The following is a 21,960-nucleotide window of genomic DNA, read 5'->3' as shown; positions in this document are numbered from 1 at the left end:
AAGTTAAACACATCTGGAACTTAACTCTGCTGGCAAGATATAGAATGTGGCATGTCAGGACAACTGCATCTCAGCCTCTGGGGCATGTGAGCAGCACGGCCAGGTACACGTGTGAGAGCTCAGCCAGCCATGAGGAATGCCCCACAAGGATGATCAGCACCCAGGACCTATGCCATGTGGGCACAGCTGTGGACATAGTAGACGAATGTATGGAGCATGCGACATGTTCTCACAGTACATGGAAAAGGGCCTGGGAACTCTGGAACTCAGCACACCTGTCATGTGAGCTTAACCTGGGTCTGGACTGCAAGAGTATCTCTCCTCCAGGCCTCACAGCTTCCTTTCTTCTGCCTCCTGATTGAAGACCCACTGGGTCCTTGTGTGTGTGTGTGTGTGTGTGTGTGTGTGTGTGTGTGTACACACACACACCAATACTGGGCTTGAACTCAAGCCTGGGCATTGTTCCTTAGCTTTTTCCTCTCAAAGCTCAAGGCTGGTGATCGATTACTTGAGCCGCAGCAACACTTCCCAGCTGTTTTTAGTTTTTAGGTGTTTTTTTTTTTTTTCTTTTTTTTCACTCATGGGACTCGGGCTATCCCGAGCTCTTTTGCTCAAGGCGAGCCCTCTACCACTCTACCACTTTGAGCTGCAGCTCCACTTCTGGTTTTCTGGTGGCTAATTAGTGATGAGTCTCATTGGGGACTTGCTGCCTGGGCTGGCTTTGAACCATGATCCTCAGATCTCAGTCTCCTGAGTAGTTAGGATGAACCACAGGCCCCTGCTCCTGGGCGGGGGAGTGGGGGGAGTCCATTCTTTGGCAACTGTACTCTCTCCCGGCCAGCACCCAGTTCATGTCTGACCCCCCTGGCTCTCAGATCTCCACAACCCCCTCTCAGCCCTCAGATGCCCCCCACCCCTTCTCCACCAACGTCCCTCCGCCCGCGTCCCCACGGGGCGCCTCTGGGGTAAGTGGTGGGTGTCGGCCTCCCCGCCCCCAGGGCGCAGCGGGCGGGCGGGGCGCAGCGCTCCAGCCCGGCCTCTTTCGCCGCCTATAAAAGGGCGCAGCTGCTGCGGGTCGGGGCCACCGCTGGCTGCTCCCGGCTGCTCACTCGCCCGCCCGACAGCGCCGCCGCCTGCCCTCGCCATGGGTCGACAGAAGGAGCTGGTGAACCGCTGTGGGGAGATGCTGCACATTCGCTACCGATTGCTCCGCCAGGCGCTGGCCGAGTGCCTGGGGACGCTCATCCTCGTGGTGAGTAGAGTAGCCCTTCTCCCGTCCCCCCCACCCCGCTTCCCGTCCCCCCACCCCGCCTCCGCCCGTTTGCACCCCAATTCCCAGCTCATCCGCGGCGCGGTTGTGTCAAGATAGCTCTGACCCCCAAGGAGCTCCGAGGGTTCAGGGTCCAGCTTGCACCCCGCTGCTCCCAAACTATCCAAACTCCAGCCCCGACAGACAGCTCTGACTCCAGGAGTGACAACTGTCGCTCCCCCCCCCCCCCCCCAGCCCTGTTCCTTTGCCCTCCAGCCGCAGGCTAGGGGAGAGGTCACCCCTGCAGTCCCCAGCCACCAACGTCTCCTGCCTTCTCCTTGGTCTACAGCCTCATCCATTCTCAGTAGACCCGACCCCAGGAGGCACAGAAGGCAGAACCAAATAGACCCCTATTAGGTTATTTGGGCCCCTGGATCTCTGGCTCCTAATGAATAATTAAGCCTCTGAGAGTCCAAAAGTTGCAGTGAAGCGAGGACAATTGGCCATGGTGGGGGCAGAGGGCGCAGGCCACATAGGCTGCAAATAACCCAGTAGGAAGAAAAGATTCTTGAAGATAGAAGGCTGGGGAAGGAAGTTGTCCCTCACACAGAGCCTGTTCCAACCACAGGGCTTGAACGCCCTCTCAAGTCACCCACACAGATGTCAGCTTCTTCGCAGAAGATCACTGGTTTTCTGAGTTTCTGCACTTTCCTGCCTCAGTTTCTCCTGCCCTAGGCCCTCTGAGTGAGTGGCTTCCCTGCCTGGGTCTCTCCTGAATTCTAGTCACTCCTCGGCTACACCAGCTTCAGCGTGGATTCTTACATGCCGTGTGCTTCTTGGGTCTGACAGAGTCTGGGTTTCCTGTGCTAGTTTCTTTGATTTTTCAGTGGCTCATGAGATCACACCTGGTCTCCTCTGCATTCAGTTGCTAGATCGCAGTGGGTGGGTTATTTTCTGGGTTCCAGCCTCTGCCTGGGTAATACAGACCCCTCAGCCTCCTCTGGGGACTAGGAAGCTTAATGAGGGAGCTAGGAGGACTTGAAGAAGCCTACCATAAAAGGAGGTGGTGGAGCAGGCGGGCTTAATGAGAGGAGGGTCCAGGCTTACCTCTGGCTTCATAGGACTAGTGGCCCTATCAGTTGTTCCCTCTCCTTTCTCCTTCGTGCCAGAAGGGGAGTAGAGGGAGGTGTCTATCATGAGTCAAACTACCTTGTTTTGGAGCCTCCAGGACGAGGGAGGCTGTCTTTCATGCTCGTAAAAGAGCCTCCTCATCCCTTCCCCCAGGTCTAGGTTTGACCCCTCCCCCCAAATGAGCAATCAGTCCTCTCGTGGAGCCTGGGGATCATTTGGCTTATCTCAGACCACAAAAGGAAAGTGCTGGGTTTGTGGCTAAGACTTTCAGGTGGATGAAGTGTCAGGTGTCAGTGAAAAGCAGAACCTTAAGGGCAGAAAGAACTGAAAGGACGGAGCCTGAGGGATCCCCTAGGGGAAGGCCCAGAGCTACCTTCTCGCGTCCACACACCTCCATGTGTTGGGGGATTGGGGCCTGTAGCAGAGATGGAGTTGGTTTTGGGGTGAGCGAAGCCCCTTTCTCTGAGTTACCTACCCTGCGGGTGGGCACTGACCAAGAACTAGAGGGTGGGGGTGGGGGTGGGGTGGAGAAGGAAGAGGAAGATTAGCCTTGAGGTGGTGAAACTGGCTCTGACAGCTTCTCCCTCCAAGGCCTCCTGGGATGGAGCCAAGTCTGGGCCACAGGCAGGTAAAGAGACCTGCATGGCCTTAGGCAGAGTGTCCCACACCTCCACGTGCCTGCCTCCCTGCCTGCCTCCCCCTCCCATCTCTGACCTTTGCTCTCACCTGCCTGAATACCTTTGGCCTGCATCACCACCTCTGGCTTCCCCATTATCTCTTGGTCTGAGAGATGATAATCAACATTCTTAACAACCCAGTACACCGCCACTGAGCTATTAGAATGAATAGGACCCTTCGCACAGTTCCTTTGACGTACTTGCTGCGCCAGCACGTACCTTCAGTGAAGTGAGAGTGCAGATTCAGGGCTGGCCTGGAGCGCTTTGGTTGGTGCTGAGGGTTCAAAGCTCTTTACAGCTGGTGCAGAGTAATTTCCTATTTGAACAAGGCTAACAGATATATAGTCAGTTCATTCTGGGCTTCCAACATCAGAATCCTGTTCTTTCCAATCCCCTCATCCCTGGAAGAACATTTAGCACTGATCTCCTCATTTTCTCTTTCCTGGGTTCCAGTCTGGGGCTAGAGAGAAGAGCCACTCCCATGATTGTTTTCAGGACCTCCAAATCTGAGTGGGAAATTTGGATCCCCTGAGGTCAGGGCAGTGGAGAGAGGAGACGCTAGAAAAGGGACAGGTCCAATGTGACATGCCAGGTGCTTTGACATCCTAGGATCAAAGGAATTGGATTCCCCTTCCTTTTGGCCTCTTCTCATTCACTCATGCCATCCTATTGCCCCCTCTCCCCTTCTTAGCCTCTTTTGGGGTAGCTAGGGCTGAGGGAGAGCATCCCATCGCTGGGCTCCAAGCCTACATTGCCAGGGAAGAAGCTGTGCTACAATAAAAGCTGTCCATTTTCACCCCCCCTCCCCCCCGCTTTTCCTGAGCTTAAAGAAAAAATTGGAAGAACATGTTTGAACCATTTTCCAGGCTCTTAGACATAGACCTGTTTCCAGTCCCTCCCATAGTGCTGGGGTAGATTACAGTGGGACAGAAAGCATGTCTCCTATTTCTGGGGTGTGGAGTTGCAGCTGAAGGGATTTGGGTTGGATTCCAGGAAGGACCTCTAGGCCTCTTGGTAGTGGCAGGTGAGGTTGTTGGCTTCACTCCTTCCCTCTGGGAAGCTGTAGGCCCTCAGTAAGGCTTCACCCTCTCTGCCTTGTTCTGTTTCTTGACACAGATGTTTGGCTGTGGCTCTGTGGCCCAGGTGGTTCTCAGCCGAGGTACTCATGGTGGTTTCCTCACCATCAATCTGGCCTTTGGTTTTGCTGTCACCCTGGGCATCCTGGTAGCTGGCCAGGTCTCTGGTAAGACTTGAACCCCACTCTCAGTCTGGGTCCCTCAACAGTGTTCTCACCAGATGTCCCATTGAGGAAGACGGTGGGAGGGGGGTGTATTCCCAAGGATGGGGCATAGCCATGGCCTCAGCCCTGGGCTCTTGGGAGAGGAGGAGGCAGAAGCGACTTGACCCTTAAAACCTTCAACTCTCAGGCTGGGAAGGTGGCTCAGTGGTAGAGCGCTAGCCTTGCATGCATGAGGCCCTGGGTTCGATTTCTCAGCACCACATAAGCAAAAAGAAAAAAGCTGGAAGTGGCGCTGTGGCTCAAGTGGTAGAGCGCTAGCCTTGAGCTGAAGAGCTGAGGGACAGCGCCCAGGCCCAGAGTTCAGGCCCCATGACTGACCAAAAAAAAAGAAGAAATCTATCTTGCTGGGGCCAGAGAGGAGAAATACATAGGCCACCCCTGCCTCAGCACTGTGGTGGGCTATGGATAATAGATCCTATCTCTTCTCTGTCTAGGGGCCCACCTGAACCCAGCTGTGACCTTTGCCATGTGCTTCTTAGCACGGGAGCCTTGGATCAAGCTGCCCATCTATGCCCTGGCTCAGACACTGGGTGCCTTCCTTGGTGCGGGGATCATTTTTGGACTGTACTATGGTAAGCATTCCACACTCCAGCCTCCACTGCCCTCTATTGCCCCCTCCTTCAGCTCAGGACCTGTTGGCATCAGGCCTTGTGATGACAAACAGCTGGGGCCTGCCCAGGCCCAGAGCTCATGACTCATTCATTCATGCTCAGGCTCAAGGTTTGGGGCACAATGGGAGAGAAACAAGTTGGGCAACATCATCAGTCTCAGGCCCTCCACCCCACTCTACCTTGCCTTCTCTGTGCCCCAGAGTAATATAGCAATTTCTGCTCATCGTGACCCTTGGGAGAGTGGAGAGGACCTAGCTGGAGATGGGGAGGCTCAGACTTCACTTATTCTGTCTGATCTGTCACCAGATGCAATTTGGAACTTTGCCGACAATGTGCTTGTAGTTTCGGGCCCCAATGGCACAGCTGGCATTTTTGCCACCTACCCCTCTGGACACTTGGACATGGTCAATGGCTTCTTTGATCAGGTATGGTCTGGGACGTGTGTGTAAGGGGGAACAAGTGAGCTTGGTTGTTCATAGACTGGGTGGGGAACAGGACTCTGGATTTCTCAATTTGTGGGGACCCCCAGTCTCAGGACATGGTGGTGGGTCCTTATAAAACATACAGCTTCCACGGGCGCCGGTGGCTCACGCCTGGGCAGGAAAGTCCATGAGACTCTTATCTCCAGTAAACCACTAGAAAACCGGAAGTGGCACTGTGGCTCAAGTGGTAGAGCGCTCTCCTTGAGCTGAAGAGCTGAGGAATAGCCCCCAAGCCCAGAGTTTCCCCGACTGACCAAAAAACAAAACAAAAACAAAAACATACAGCTTCCACTGGGCACAGTGGCTCACACCTATAATCCTAGCTACTCAGGAGGTTGAGATCTGAGGATCACGGTTCAGAGCCAGCCAGGACAGGAAAGTCCGTGAGACACTTATCTCCAATTAACCACCAGAAAACCAGAAGTGGTGCTGTGGCTCAAAGTGGTAGAGTACTAGCCTTGAGCTGAAGAGCCTCAGGGTCAGGCCCCAGCTCCATGACCAACAAAACAAAAACAAACATACAGCTTCCCACTGAATTATTATTATTATATTTGTCCATTGTGAGCCTTGAACTCAGAGCCTGGGAGCTGTCCCTGAGCTTTTTTGCTCAAGTCTAGCACTCCACCACTTTGAGCCACAGTGCCACTTCAGGTTTTCTGGTGGTTAGTGGGAGATAAGAGTGTCATGAACTTTCCTGCTTGGGCTGGCTTTGAACCAAGATCCTCAGATCTCAGCCTCCTGAGTAGCTAGGATTATAGGCATGAGCCACTGGCACCTGGTTAAGACTGCAGGGCAGGGACCATCGGGAAGAGAGGGTGGGGAGGGGAGCTGCTGCTCATTCTGTTTTTGTCACTCCCTAGTTCATCGGCACAGCCGCTCTCATTGTGTGTGTGCTGGCCATTGTTGACCCATACAACAACCCTGTGCCCCGTGGCCTGGAGGCCTTCACAGTAGGCCTTGTAGTCCTGGTCATTGGCACCTCCATGGGTTTCAACTCTGGCTATGCTGTCAACCCTGCCCGGGACTTTGGCCCCCGCCTTTTTACTGCCCTAGCTGGATGGGGTTCGGAAGTCTTCACGTGAGTACAGTGTATACCTGGCTTATTCTGCCTGCCCCTCTTTTGCCCTGCCCCACCTGCTCCAAATGACATGTGTCTGTTATTCCCCAGGACCGGCCGGCACTGGTGGTGGGTGCCCATTGTCTCGCCACTCCTGGGCTCCATTGCAGGTGTCTTTGTGTACCAGCTCATGATTGGTTGCCATCTGGAGCAGCCCCCACCAGCCGCTGAGGAAGAGAATGTGAAGTTGGCCCATGTGAAGCACAAGGAGCAGATCTGAGTGGGCTGCGTCCATCCCTCCAAAGCCCCCCTCCCCTGAGCATGCAGTGATGGGGCGGGAGTCCCCTCATGAGTCCCTTCACAGGCTAAGAAGCTCTCTGCCTACCCTATCCCCTCTGGAGGGCCCCTTCTAGGATTTCCCTGGACTCTGCCCCATAGGACCTTAGATCACCACTGTGAGCCTGGGTGGGAAGAGAGTAGGGCCAGACTTGGTTTTGTCTCCTAAAGGGAAAGAATAAGTAGCAGTGGTGTGTGTGTGTGTGTGTGTGTGTGTGTGTGTGTGTGTGTGTGTGTGTGTGTGTGTGTGTGTGTGTGTGTGTGTGTGTGTGTGTGTGTGCACATTCATATGAGTGGTTTCCCAGATATTCAGGGCAAGGGACCAAGCATTTAGAAAGGAGCTAGCAGTTTAAGCACTACACAAGGAAGAAGGCAATGTATCAACCTGAGGGAAGAAAGAGCCAAGGTGTGTGTGTTCCAGGGCTCTATGTGGAGGAAGGTCCAGACCTGTGTGATTTTTTTTTTTTTTTTTTTTGTTGGTCATGGGGCTTGAACTCTGGGCCTGGGTGCTGTCCTTCAGCTCTTCAGCTCAAAGCAAACACTCTACCACTTGAACCACAATGCCACTTCCAGTTTTCTGGTAGTTTATTGGAGATAAGAGTCTCATGGACTTTTCTGCCCGAGTTGGCTCCAAACCACAATCTTCAGATCTCAGCCTCCTGAGTAGTTAGGATTATAGGTATAAGCCACCAGCACCCAGCTCACCTGTGTGATTCATGAGTGTGTCTGGGTCTGCCACTTTTCCCCCCTAAATGGGGCCTCTCTAGGCTTTTGGGAGGTGAAACTGAGAAGAGAGAATCACAGTTCAGATCTGGGGCTCTTGGATCCCAGGGTAGAAGCTGTATAACATGTTTCTGTCATGTCGTCTTGTGTATGTGCATGTGTGCATGCATGTGTATGTGTGTGTGTGTGCAATCCAGGTAATAAGTTTCATGTTTGCTTTTGTTTATTTTGTTTTTTAAAAATATATATAGCTGATGTTACCATCTTAGGGATGGGGGTTGAGAGACTCCTCTTTGAAGAGGTCTCCATTCCTTTAATCCTCCTCAAGAATATACTTTTTTGCCTTTTTTATATAAAATAAAACATCTGCCTAAAACTTTCAAGTGTGCACATATCTTTCCTGTTCTGCTATTTTTCTGGAGTCAGTTAAGGAGCTTTGTTGTATCTGGCTACAAATTCCCAGGTGCCCAGCTAGATATCTAATCTTCCAGCACCCATCCTTCCGGACTTCTTCTTAGTTCTTGTAGCTACCACCACCCCAGGAAGACAGGCTGGAGCCCCATGGTGGTGGAGAAGAACCTTCTAGGCACAGCTGCCCAGAAAAGAAGTGAGGGAGTGAATTCCCTATGGTGGGAGATCTGTGGACCGAGGGACTTGTATTGTCTCTGCAGCCTCTGCCTCCAGCCTGAGGTTGGCTATGATCCCTTTAGCATCCAAGTGTGCATGCGATTCAGTCTGCACAATTGTCAGAAGGAGCCTTGGGGCCTTTTCTTTTTTTGGCCAGTCCTGGGGCTTGAACTCAGGGTGGCCTGGGCACTGTCCTCGAGCTTCATTTACTCAAAACTAGCACTCTGCCACTTGAGCCACAGCACCACTTCTGGCTTTTTCTGTGTATGTGGTACTGAGGAATGGAACCCAGGGCTTCATGTATGCTGGGCAAGCACTGTACCACTGAACCCCATTCCCAGCCCCACCTGGGGCTCTTTTAGGGTACCTAACACATAGAGACAGTCAAAAGCTCTTCATCAACATCTACGTTCTTTAGGACCTGGCCTTGTCTCTGACTCTCCCTTCATAATGCCATCTACCCTATCCCAGCCTTCTTTATGTGCCCCTGGGTTTTGGCCTTCTCTCACATTTTTCTGTTAGAATCCTGGTCTGCCTAATACCTTCTCCTCGACAGTAAGTCTTCCCTAAATCTTTGAGTGTGTGTGTGTGTGTGTGTGTGTGTGTGTGTGTGTGTGCGCGCTCGCACGTGCACACACCAGTCCTGGGGATGGAAAATCCCTGAGCTTTATTTTTTTCCTCACTCAAGGCTAGTGCTCTACCATTTGAGCCACAGCTCCACTTCCAGCTTTTTGGTAGTTAGAGATGAGTCTCACAGACTTTGCTGCCCAGGCTGGGTTCAAACCATGATCCTCACATCTCAACCTCCTGAGAAGCTAGGATGACAGGTGTGAGCTACTGGCTCTTCTCTAAATCTTGCACCATCTTCTCCGGTCACTGGCCCAAGCCCGGAAACCACTGTGGTATACGCCCCTGGCCTTCCTCTGCTTCGCTTCTTGAGTCAGGCATGTCTGTGCCCGGGTACCACGGGTGGTGATAAGTACTGTCACCCAGAACACAAGGGCCTCACCATACCTGAACCCAGAAGCTCTTCTCATTTCCACTTAAAATCTTTTAAATATGCATCTGACTTAAGTTTCACCAGGCGTACAATTGAAGGCATAGCTTCCCAAGCTCTCTTGCAGAGTTAACCCCATGAGACCCAGAAAAATCTCAAGTTCACAGGTTTATACTTTCTAGAGACCAAGCCTGCTCTTATTGCCCAGCCCCTTCACAGAGGATCATGACCATGACCATGACTCAGAGAGGGTGGGTGGCAAATACAGAGTCACACAGCCAGAACAAAGACCAGGGAGGCAGAGGTGGGATATGGGGTGGGGGGAGGTTAGATATAGAAATTCTCCCCCTTCCTGGTCCCCAGCTCTTAAGAGGTGTGTCTGGAATGCTGGAGGGACCTGAGCCAGAGGGAGTGTCCTGTACCTGACCCTGAGGGAAGTTAGGAAGGAAGGGTAAGCCTTGGGAGGAGAATGTGGCTGTGGAGTTTCATTCCAGTCACACTGGTCCTAACTTGGGTGTCCCTACCTCCCCTGTGCCCCATGCCCAACATTCCTTTCTCTGAAATCCTGCTGTTGGTCCTGATTAGTCAGCCCATGGGGTGATGAGAAACCTTGTGCTGGGTTTAATAGAGAGTTGAGCCTAGATTGCACTTCCAGCTTGGCTTTACTCAAGCTTTGTGACTTTGGAATATGAATATATTCTTTCCCAGAACCTCAGTTTCCTTCTCTGTGACTTGGATGTTGTCGAGAGGAAATAATAGAAGTCATGAAAAGCATTTAACACAATGTATGATAAGACTCAATAAATGTCAACTCACGGGCTTTTCATTAAGAACTAGAGATGGGTGGGAAAGTAGGGGTGCTGACAGCTTTGTGTGTGTGTGTGCGTGCGTGTGTGTGTGTGTGTGGTAGTACTGGGGCTTGAACTCAAGGTCTACATGGTGTCCTTGAGGGTTTTTGTTTGTTTGTTTCTTTTTTCTTTCTTTTTTTCTCTCAAAGCTAGCAGTCTACTCATTTGAGCCACAGCTCATTTACGGCTTTCGGGTGGTAATTGGAGATAGGAGTCTCTGAGAGTTTCCTATCCGGACTGGCTTTGAACCCAAATCTTCAGATCTCAATTTCCTAAGTAGCTAAGATTATAGGTGTGAGCCACCAGTGGCTGGCTGATGGCTAGTTTTTATTTTTATTATTTATTTATTTATTTTGGCTCCGGTCGTGGGGCCTGAACTCTGGGCCTGGGCGCTGTCCCTCAGCTCTTCAGCTCAAGGCTAGTGCTCTACCACTTGAGCCACAGTGCCACTTCTGGCTTTTTTCTTTTTCTGCTTATGTGGTGCTGAGGAATAGAACCCAGGGCCTCAGGCATGCAAGGCAAGCGCTCTACCACTGAGCCACCTTCCCAGCTCAACGATGGCTAGTTTTTAAAGGTCATTGAATTCAACATCCTCTTTCTCCTCAGCTTCCTTCCATGATTCTGAATGTTTTTTCTTTTTTGGTTGGTTGTGGGGCTTGAACTCTGGGCTTGGGTGTTGTCCCTGTACTCTTCAGCTCAATGCTCGTGCTTTACCACTGGAGCCACAGCGCCACTTCAGGTTTTCTGCCTGGGCTGCCTTTGAACCTCAATCCTCAGATCTCTGACTTCTGAGTAGCTAGGATTACAGCCGTGAGGCACCGGTGTCGGTGATTCTGAATTTCTCGAGAGAGGAGGGAGGAAGAGCGAGGTAGCAGCTTGCTGTGTCTTGATGTTAGATGGCTTTTGTGAGGGATAGAAAGGAGGTAAGATGGGTGATTGGGGGTGGGCACAAGTCCAGGGGTACGTGGCAAAGGAGCACATTTCCAAGGGAATATGTTGGACATTCCCTAGGATATCATGGAAGAACGAGAAGGTCAGGCCAGGCTCGGGAGCCATGAATCAAAATCGAATTGCACAGTGGTTACAAGAGGGCGAGGATGGAGCCAGTCTCCTCTCTCCCCTCCAGGCAAGGCTTCCAATTCAGTTCTGGTTGTTAGCAAGGTCTAGAAGGAAAACTCTTTACCTCCTGCTGGAAGGTATCTCCCCTATGCTATGTAACCCACTTTCCAGGGCAGATGTGGAAAACATGCTTCATGGGAGGGGAACCACCTCCTGTGACCCACCGAGGGTTCCACATTAACAGGAACATGGAAGCCGGGCACTGATGGCTCACACCTGTAATCCTAGCTACTCAGGAGGCTGAGATCTGAGGATCGAGGTTCAAAGCCAGCCTGGGCAGGAAAGTCTGTGAGACTCCTTTTTTTTTTGTCGGTTATGGGCCTGAACTCTGGGCCTGGGTGCTGTCCCTCAGCTCTTCAGCTCAAGGCTAGTGCTCTACCACTTGAGCCACAGCGCCACTTCCAGCTTTTTTTTTTCTGCTAATGTGGTGCTGAGGAATTGAACCCAGGGCCTTGAGCATGCAAGGCAAGCCCTCTACCACTGAGCCACCTTCCCAGCCCTGTGAGACTCTTATCTCCAATAAACCACCAGAAAACCAGAAGTGGTGCCGTGGCTCAAGTGGTAGAGTGCTTGCCTTAAGCTGAAGGGCTGAGGAACAGTGCCCAAGCCTAGAGTTCAAGCCCCATGACCTAAAAAAAACAAAACAAAACAAAACAAAAATCCAGGAACGTGGAAACTGCTTTTGCTAAGGGCACTGACTCTTTGCTTGGGCAAATGTTCAAAGGGTAACAAAAGCAGGAGCAAAGATTGGCATCTTGGTCTCAATTGTGCATCTGGCTCCTTTGCTCTGAAGCCAGTCTCTGTTGCAGTCACGGCAGATTCCAGGAATGGGAAGACAGGATTGAACAAGAACAACGTGAGACACGAGGAGAAGCCCCCACCCCCGTCACGAGGCACCAAAGACTCCTGGTGGAAGGCTATGTGGAGATACACCTTCCAGTACACCTTGGACTGGGACTCTTGCATTATACATACCTCTTGTCCTGTCCCAATTTGTCCTCTATTTAAACTGGAAGCTCCGCTCAGCACCTGGAAGGTGGGATGAAATGCTTCCTCTTCTGCAGCACTTTCTCTGACCTTCACCACTACTATTCTCTTTAATTGGCATATTGGGGCAAGTGGCTAAGCTGACATGTTAGAAAACCCTTAGAGTCAAGCTTCTGTCCCAGATTCTGGTTATACTATCTTTCTTTCTTTTTCTTTCTTTCTTCCATTTTTTTCTTTACCTTCCTTCCTTCCCTTCCTTTTCCTTTCTTTTCTCTTTTTCTTCCTTCCATCTTTCTTTTCCTTCCTTTTCTTTCTTTTTCTTCCTTCCCTTCCTTCCATTTCTTTCTTTTCCTTCCTTCCTCTCTCCCTCTCTCTCTCTCTCCCTCCCCTCCTTCCCCTCCCTCCCAGCAATACTGATTTCTAAACATGGATTTTTGCTTGATAGACAGGCATTCTCTACTTGAGCCAAACCCCCCAGCCTATTTTTGCTTTACTTGTTTTTTAGATAGGGTTTTGCTCATTTGTTTGGGCATGGCCTTGGACCCTAATCCCTCTATCTATGCCTTAAGGGATCACAGCATGCTATGCTAATGCTGGCTTGGAGACCAAGCTGATGTTGAATGTTGATCCTCCTGATCTTTACATCTGAAGTGGGTGGAAGTACAGGCAGGAGCCCCTGGGCCTGGCCATCTTTCCTTAAAGTTCTAATTTCAATTGAAATTAGCTTTTCTGAAACTTGAGCTTGGTCTGGTATATTCTGGCCTGTGTGTATGTGTGCACAAGTGCAAGTATTCTTTTCTCTGTGCTTCGGGTGGGCCTTTGCCTCACTATGTAGGATATCTCTGTGGATCTGAGCCTCTGGCTTACCATCTGGCTTTCTTGGTCTCTGTCACTGCCCTGAGTCTTGATGCCTATGTGAATATCCTGTGTACTTAGGCCAGGTTTCTGTATGTCCCTTGGAACGCATCTCTCAGTGTTGCTGGAGCACAGCTCTGTCTGTACATAGTGTATTACTCTACAGATCCCTGCCAATGATTCCTGCCAGCCAATCCCTATGGGCATGCCTCCTCTTTAATCTCTGCTGGCTAACTCTCCTTGATTTTGTTTTTCTGAAAACCTGGGTGGGGCACCTCTAAGCCTCTAAACACCTCTAAACATGGGTGGCATAGACTTGGGTGGAGTGAGAAAGGGACAAAAAAGCCTACCCACCTAGTGCAGAGACCCTAGAAGCTGGAGACAGCCTGGGTCGCCCAAAGAGGGGCTAGGAAGTTGCTGGCCTGGGCAAAGCCTTGCATCTCTTCACTGGAAGGAGGGGGGAGCCTGTGCTCCTAGCATGGTGCTCCTGAGCTGTGGGCCAGGGAAATGCTGAGAGGGTGAAGTAAGATGACCCAGAGATGCTTGCGTTCCCGGGGAGGCTGAGAAGAGGCTTGATAGTAAACACCTGAGCCTCCAGGGCACAGAGGCTTGAGTAGGTCTGCTCAACAGGTAGGAGGGGCTTCTCTGGAACTCTGGAAAGGTCTCCATGTGTGGGGCTTTAACCTTGGTGATAGATTTATTTAAATTTAGAGGGAGGGAGGTAGCAGGCACATAGTGTCTGTTTCTGGCTTGGTACCCTGACTGTGTAGGTTGCCCAGAGGGAAACACTTCTTTGTGCAAAGGAGAAACTGAGGCTAGCAGGCTCACATTGCAGAGCAGCAGACTCTGGATGAGAGCCTTATCTTCTGCATTTCCCTCCTTGAATAGCTCTTTATGACTGTCAGGGAGCAGGGCTCTGGATCCAGATGGCTTTGGGTTCCAAGCTAACTTTTGCCAGCTATCCAACCTGGGACAAGCAGGCATCTCTCAATTTGCTGGGCTCTACTCTTGCTTTGCTATGTGCTCAGGAGGTTTAAGCTCCATGGACTGTATCACCTGAATCCTGTTGCCTTTCTGGCTGCCCATTAGCTTTAACAAGTAGGAGGCCTAGTGAGGAAGTCAGGGAGTGGGAGGATGGGAGAGAAAGAGTTTCTGGGGCTCCAACTTCTACTGCATCCAGACTGCTACCCTCCTTGCCTCTTCTGATGGAGGGGGCAATGGCTGCTGCTCCTTGTCCTCGGTGAAGCCTTCTGCGACCACTAACTGTTCCTGCTGGATCCTCGCTGATGTTCCTGCTCTGAGCTTTGGCTCCTTTGTCTGTAAAATGGGGGAGCGGGTAATGGTGGTACTGACCCTTTAGGTTTCATAAAGTGAGGATTATATGAGTTAACATGGGTATTAGAATAATGTCAGAATGAGTGCGTGAGTGCTAGAGGAGAGGTGGTTAAGACAGGGATGGTGAAAGTGGTGGTGATTGATGGTGGTGATGGCGGTGGTGATAATGGTGATGGTAGTGATGGTGATGGTGATGATATGCCCCCTGGAGGGTTTCCTGTGTATTGTGGTGAGGAACTGTATGACTCAGGCTTGGTATTGCCATACCAGATTCCCCAGGCCTTCTGTCTCCTCTGGCAGCAGGAGCTTAGTGCTTACATGGGGCTTTAGACATCCCGAGAGTCCTACTTCCCATGCCTTCAACTGTAGTGAGGTCAGCTTTCTATGGGAAGACTGGGGTTTGGGGAGATGAAAGCCAGAGCCCCTCCTTGCTGTTCTCTAGAAAACTCAGGCTCCGGAAAAAGGGACAGCTGGGATCCTATTACTTGTGGGGCTCCAAGAATGTGGTGGGGCAGTAAATTAGGGGCTTGGAAGGTAGTGTGAATAGAATTAGGGAAGGACTCAGCCCCAGGGAGGTTGAGGACATGAGCAAGATCTCCTAATCTATATTTTCTTCCTTATATGACTAGAGACCAAACTCAGAGCTATGCACAGGCAAGAACTCCGCCACTGAGCAATCCCCCTAATCTGTGTTTTTAGTTTTGTTTCACCACCTTCGATCAGGAAGTCCTTCTTCAGCTCTCACCATCATCCCACTTTAGCTCCTCAAGAACAAGGGGAGAAGACAGGATGATTCTGGAGCCCTTCTTCAGCTGTTACTGATACACTTAGAGTTCCAGGAGCTGTGTCTTTTCTCATCCTTCCACACTGAAATACAGGAAAACTAAGGAGGTACTAATGGCCAGGGGGTCATAGGGGACAGTTGATGCTTGCAGTGGGAGGCTAACCCAACCTCTTCAGCAGAGCCCCCCTAAGCAGTGAGCTATGTGGTGTCAGGAGGGATGGATACGTAGATACTATGTTGAAAATGCAGTCTACAACTTGTGGGTGGGGATGGGAGAAGGACTGGGAGAGAGCAAGGGAAGGGGTGACATTGTCCAAAGAGAAATATCTATCTATCTATCTATCTATCTATCTATCTATCTATCTATCTATCTATCTATCTATCTATCTATCTATCTATCTATCTATCTATCTATCTACCTATCTACCTATCTATCTATCTATTTTTTTGTCAGTCGTGGGGCTTGAACTCTGGGCCTGGGCATTCTCCCTCAGCTCTTCAGCTCTAGGCTGGCGCTCTACCACTTGAGCCACAGCACCACTTCTGGTTTTCTAGTGGTTTATTGAAGATAGGAGTCTCATGGTCTTTCTTGCCCTGGCTAGCTTTGAACCGTGATCCTCAGATCTCAGCCTCCTGAGTGGCTAGGATTACAGGTATGAGCCACTGGTGCCTGGCTTGAGAAATATACTCTTCATCTGACTTAAAAAATGGTAACCCCTCTGTATAACATTTTAACAACAAAATTATATATATATATATATATATATATATATATATATATATATATACACACACACACATATATGTTCACTTCAGCATGTGCATAAGTTATTATTTTTTTTAAACAAAAGCTTCTCTGACCAGCAGCTGTGTGGGCACTTGTCACTGTTTTTCACTATGCACAAAGCTAAGGAGGCCTGGGCAGGAAAGGTGGGGGAAGGGAAGGAGGACTTACTCTGGGAGTCTTGATAATCATCTGGTCATGGTCCATTACTCATCTCTATGGAGGTGCCCCTCCCCCCACTTAGCTGAGGAGGCCCCTGGAATGTCAAGTTACCACCCCCATTCTCTGCCTATCTACTTAGGTCATTGCCATGGCTTGAAAAGTGGATTAGGGGAGGGAGGAATGGCCTGACCCCAGATGCAGGAAGCTTTAGCTGGGGCATGCCCAGTCCATGTCAGAGGTGGAGAGGAGAGAGCGACCCTTGACTTGTAGATAATGCCATTGCTTTATCAGACTAAGTGTTTACAACTTGAGCCACCTTCAGCCCTTGGAGCTGTGTTTGCCTGGATGCATGAGCAGACATGTCTGCGTGACAAATGAAGGACGTGGGGTGTGCACATGTTCACTTCTACTCCCCAAACACCTACTCACACTCATGCCACACCCAACTCATCTCTGTTTATGTGCGCACACCTGCCCGGACATCAACTTTTACTTGTTCACACTTGCAGATGCTCAGACACACTTAGGTGTACTTACACTCACACTCTTGTGTATGAGCCACACCATGGTATCCACATAGATGCACCATGTCCTCATATTCCTACTTGTGGCGGGCAAAAAAGCCACTATCTTCGTCCTGAGTCTGACAGACTAGAAATATCTGGGGGTGGTTTTAGGGGACAGAAGAGCATGTGGGGGTGGAGGGCTATGAACAAGTCACAGGGGTCAAGATGGGGGTTGAGCAATCTTTTGGATTTGGAGGTCATAACTCAGATTTTCAGAACAAGTGGTTAAGAGGCAGAAGGGCTTTGTGCTTTATGTTAGTTTTAGTTTAGTTTTGTTTTCAGATGGGGTTTCCCTATGTACAGTAGGCTGGCCTCAAACTCATAATCCTCCTGCCTCAGCATCCTCAACGCTGGGATTAGAGGTGTGTGTGCCACCACACCTAGCTTGGGAGATTTCAAGACTTACTGGAGTCCCAGTGCCTGGGTGAGGTACACAGTAGCTGTTAGTAAATTCTTTGCTGGGTAAGTGGATAGCAGGATTGCCTGGGTCTCTCCATCTCTAACCACTAGAGCTGTCTGTCATACAGAAGTTTAGACTCCTAGGCAATCAAAGGGGAAGGCCATTTACTCTCTGAAGTCAGCAGTCCATGTCCTTGCTGCCATTCTATAGAACAGGAGGCTGAATCTCAAAGGTGATCTTGACTGGCAGTGGCCAGTCCCTGGCTTGGGTCCCCAAGCTCAGGTACATCTTCTAAGCCTTGGGACACCTGACTACAGAGAGAAACCTCAAGTGTCCCAGCTGGCTGGGTATACATAGAAAAAGACAATGCTAGGCTGTCTCAGACATTCGGGGCAGGACCCAGGAAATGGCATCCTTTGAAGTCTGCAGGATTGTGGAGACCGGCAAATTTAGTGGTGGTGGTGGGTGTGGTGGTGGTAGTGGTGTGTGTGTGTGTGTGTGTGTGTGTGTGTGTGTGTGTGTGTGTGTTGTATATGTGATAGTACCAGGGCTTGAACTCAGAGTCTGGGTGCTGTTCCTTAGTTTTGTGGGTTTTATTTTTGTTTTTGTTTTTTGCTCAAGGATAGTACCCTACCATTTTAGTTACAGCTCTGTTTCCAGCCTTTTGATGGTTAATTGGAATGAGTCTTATGGACTTTCCTACCTGTGCTGGCTTTGAACCATGAAAACAGAGTTTTCAAAGTGCTGTATGAGACTGGAAAGGTGGGTGAGGCCAGGTTCAGGTGAGACCTAGGTGAGGGAGGTAAGAAAGACTCCTGTGGCTCCTGCGTAGTGGACCCTATGAGCTGATCACATGAAAGACGGCACACTGGAAAGAAGGGAGAAAGCCTTCATCTAATTCAGTTACCTTCAAACACATGAAAGAATGAAGTCACCCTAGAGAGAAACCCTACAGGTGTAAGCGATATAGGAAGGCCTTCCTTGTCTAATGCTCTTCAAACACAGGAAAAAATTCACACTGGAGAGAAACCAATGGATATAAATGATGTGGGAAAGCCGTTAGCCATTCCAATCCCTGTCAAGGATATAAAATTACTCATGGTGGTGCATGCTGGAGATGCTCTGTGAATGGAAATGTGGGAAAGCCTTCATTTGTTCCAGTTACTACTTATTTATTTATTTATTTATTTTTGCCAGTCCTGGGGCTTGAACTCAGGGCCTAAGCTTCTTTTTGCTCAAGGCTTATGCTCTACCACTTGAGCCCCAGTACCACTTCCAGCTTTTTCTGAGTGCTTTATTGGACATAAGAGTCTCAATGACTTTCCTGCCTGGTTTTTCTTCAAACTCAGCCTCCTGAGTAGTTAGGATTACAGAGGTGAGCCACCTGGCCTTTTTTTTTTTTAATTTAAATTTTAATTTTTTGTTGGTTATGGGGATTGAACTCAGGACCTGGGTGCTGTCCCTAAGGTCTTTAGCTTAAGGCTAGCACTCTATTACTTAGAGCTACAGCTGTACTTCCTGTCTTTTTGTTTTTTGGGTTTTTTTTGGGTCCAGTCATGGGGCCTGAACTCTGGGCCTGGGCACTGTCCCTCGGCTCAAGGCTAGTGCTCTACCACTTGAGCCACAGCGCCACTTCTGGCTTTTTTCTTTTTGTTTATGTGGTGCTGAGGAATCGAACCCAGGGCCTCAGGCATGCAAGGCAAGCGCTCTACCACTGAGCCACCTTCCCAGCCCCCCCTTTTTTTTATTGTGAAAATACTGTACATAGGGGTTACAATTACATGGGCAAGATAATGAGTACATTTCTTATCAAGCATTGTAGCCTCCTCCTCTGTTTCCCCTTCCCATTCCTTCCCATCCTCCCCCTCATCCTCCCCGCCCCCCTCCCCCCCCACCACCAAAGTTGTAAAGTTTGCTTCTTGTTTTCTTGTGGTTAATTGGAGATAAGAATCTCAAAAGACTTTCTTGCCTGGCTTTGAACTATGATCCGCAAATCTCAGGTCCTGAGTACCTAGGATTATGGGCAGGAGTCACTAGCACTGGGATAAGTTATCCTTTAAGTAGTGAAAGAACTCATACCGGATAGAAATCTTCTATGTGGAAACTGTTAGAGTAAATTAGACTTAGCCAGAAAACCATGCACACATCCAGGTAGGAAGAACAAAGGAAAGGTTTATTGCCAGCAAGGGGACTGGCAAGACCCCATCTCACCAGGTCAGAGGAGGTGAGAAGTGCTGTTGTCTCCAGTGACTTTTTATAACCTCTGGGGTTTAGGGGAATCTCATAGCTATCCCAACAGGGTACTCTCTCAGGGAAAGGGGGGTAGGAGCTAATCATTGCTGCCTTTACTACGTGGGCCTAGACTAGGAAAAAAGCATGTTAAGCCATGAGGGAGGAAGCTTCTGGGCCCACAGAAACTATGAAGGTTTGCCTTTAATCCTTTTTCCAACATGCAACAACTCACACTGGAATGTAACAGAGATATATAATGCGAAAAGACCTGAATATCAAAGATCTTTCTTGCATTCCTGAGAATGATCATTGGATAGAGCTTCATTAGTGAAAAGCATGTGTTGAGCTGGACACTGGTGGCTCACACCTGTAATCTTAGCCACTCAGGCTGAGATCTGAGGATCATGCTTCTAAGCAACCTTGGGCAGGAAAATCCATGAGACTCTTAACTCCAATAAATTACACACACACACACACACACAGCCATAAGTGGAGAGGTGACTCAAGTGGTAGAGCACTAACCTTAAGTATAAAGAAGCTCAGGACAGTGTCCAGGCCCTGAGTTTAAGCCCAAGGATCAGCAAAAACAAACAAAAAACCCCCAACAAAACAAGACACACACACACACACACACACACACACACACACAAAACAAAACACCCAACAACTAAAAACCCCATGGGGAGCTAGGAATGTGGCTTAGTGGTAGGGTGCTTGCCTAGCATGCATGAATCGCTGGGTTTGAATCCTCAGTACCATATAAACAGAAAAGGCTGGAAGTGGGGCTATGGCTCAAGTGGTAGAGCACTGGCCTTGAACACAGAGAGGCTCAGGGACAGAGCCCAAGCCTTGAGTTCAATCCCCAGCACTGGCAAAACAAAACCCAAACTATGGGTTGAGCCTTGTAGTTAGCCAAGTTCAATCTAGCAGTATGAGAAAGGATAGGATAGGAGAAACATTGATTAGAAGGATGTGCAAAAGTAATCAAAACCTGTCACCCGGTGCTGGTGGGTCATGCCTGTAATCCTAGCTACTAAGAGGCTGACATCTGAGGATCCCAGTTCAAAGCCAGCCCAGGCAGGAAAGTCTGTAAGATTCTTTTTTTCTTTTTCTTTTCCTGGGGGGCTTGAACTCAGGGCCTGAGCACTGTCCCTGAGCTTCTTTTGCTCAAGGCTAGCACTCTACCACTTGAGCCACAGCACCTCTACTGGCTTTTTCTGTTTATGTGGTACTGAGGAGTAGAAGCCAGGGCTTCATGCATGCTAGCCAAGCACTCTACCGCTAAACCACATACCTAGCCCTGTGAGACTCTTTTTTTTTCTTTCTACATTTTATTATTTCAAACCACATGAACAAAAAATATGGAACGCTTCACATATTTGCGTGTCATCCCTGCACAGGGGTGATGCTAATCTTCTCCATATAGTTCCAATTTTAGTATATATGCTGCCGAATTTAGCACCCTCTTATCTCCAATTAACCACCAGAAAACTGGAAGTGGAGCTGTGTCTCATGTGATAGAGTGCTAGCCTTGAGCAAAAAAATCTCAGGGACAGTACTCAGTTTCTGAGTTCAAGGAAAAAAAAAACAAACCAAGGCTGGCAATGTAGCTCAGTAATAAAAGTAAATAAATAAATAAAAGTAACCCTGTAAATTTTGCCAAGACAATTGTGTTTGTATAGTGTTTTTTTTAAAATCAAATCAGTTAAAAAGGTATTTCTACTTTATTTAAATGGATTTGTAATTTTCCAGTTGTTATTGTTTATGTACTTTTTGAATACTTGTGATTAAAGTACCATGGAAAATAACTTTGTGGGGGGGCACTGGTGGGTCATGCCCGTAATTTTATCTACTTCAGGAGGCTGAGATCTAAGGATTGAGGTTTAGAGCCAGTGCTGGCAGACAAATCTAAGAGACTCTTATCTCTAAATAAAGAGCAAAAAACCAAAAGTGGAGGTGTGGCTCAAGTGTTAGCCAGCTATGAGGGAAAAAGCCAGCTTATTGGAAGCCCTTAGTCAAACTCCAGGACCAGGGCTCTAATGCATGCGTGTGTGCACGCATGTGCACACACACACACACACACACACACACACACACACACACACACACACACACACTCCCAAAAGCTTACTAATAGTATTTTCTTACTGTGTTCTTTTTTTTCCAGTGCGGAGGACTGAACTCAATACTTTGGGCTTGCCATGTAAGTGTTCTTCCACTAATTTATATCCTCAACTCCTCTTTATATTTATTTGTATAGTCTGGCTTTTGTTTTTTTTGTTGTTGTTGTTGATGGCTGTTGGGCTTGAACTCAGTGCCTGGGCAGTGTCCTTGAGCTGTTTTGCTCAAGTGGTGAGCCACATCACCACTTCCAGTTTTCTGGTGGTTAATTGGAGATGAGTCTCATGGACTTTACTGCCCGAGTTGGCTTCCAACCACAATCTTCAAATCTCAGCCTCCTGAGTAGCTAGGATTGTAGGCAAGAGACACGAGTGCCTGTCTTCATTTTGCCTTTTGATGTGTGTATTTTTACATATACTTTACTTCTTAACCATTTTCCAACAAGTTGTACAGTTAACCTTTTTCACTTCAAAAGATATATGTACTGGGTCCTGGTGGTTCATGCAGGAGGCTGAGATCTGAGGGTTGTGGTTCAAAGTCAGCCCTGGACAGAGAAGTCCCTGTGAGACTCTTAGCT

The 21,960-nt window shown here is 49.2% G+C and overlaps 1 protein-coding gene and 1 non-coding gene across 2 annotated transcripts; one reads left to right on the top strand and one right to left on the bottom strand.

The window, feature by feature from the left end:
• Window positions 1-1,091: 1,091 nt before the first annotated feature.
• On the top strand, window positions 1,092-7,942 carry Aqp3 (aquaporin 3 (Gill blood group)). Its single transcript, XM_070008736.1, has 6 exons — window positions 1,092-1,252; window positions 4,174-4,300; window positions 4,792-4,929; window positions 5,275-5,393; window positions 6,311-6,528; window positions 6,619-7,942. The coding sequence occupies exons 1-6, from the start codon at window positions 1,145-1,147 to the stop codon at window positions 6,785-6,787; spliced, it is 879 nt and encodes a 292-aa protein (XP_069864837.1). The 5' UTR covers window positions 1,092-1,144; the 3' UTR covers window positions 6,788-7,942.
• A 12,675-nt stretch (window positions 7,943-20,617) lies between these two features.
• Window positions 20,618-20,724, bottom strand: LOC138822396 (U6 spliceosomal RNA). Its single transcript, XR_011370430.1, has one exon. It is a non-coding gene; the product is annotated as a U6 spliceosomal RNA (small nuclear RNA).
• Window positions 20,725-21,960: the final 1,236 nt, after the last annotated feature.

This window comes from Dipodomys merriami, unplaced genomic scaffold (assembly GCF_024711535.1).
Source record: "Dipodomys merriami isolate MVZ:Mamm:240054 unplaced genomic scaffold, mDipMer1.0.p SCAF_11, whole genome shotgun sequence".
Taxonomy (NCBI): Eukaryota; Metazoa; Chordata; class Mammalia; order Rodentia; family Heteromyidae; genus Dipodomys; species Dipodomys merriami.
This window is presented reverse-complemented; position numbering and strand designations above follow the sequence as displayed.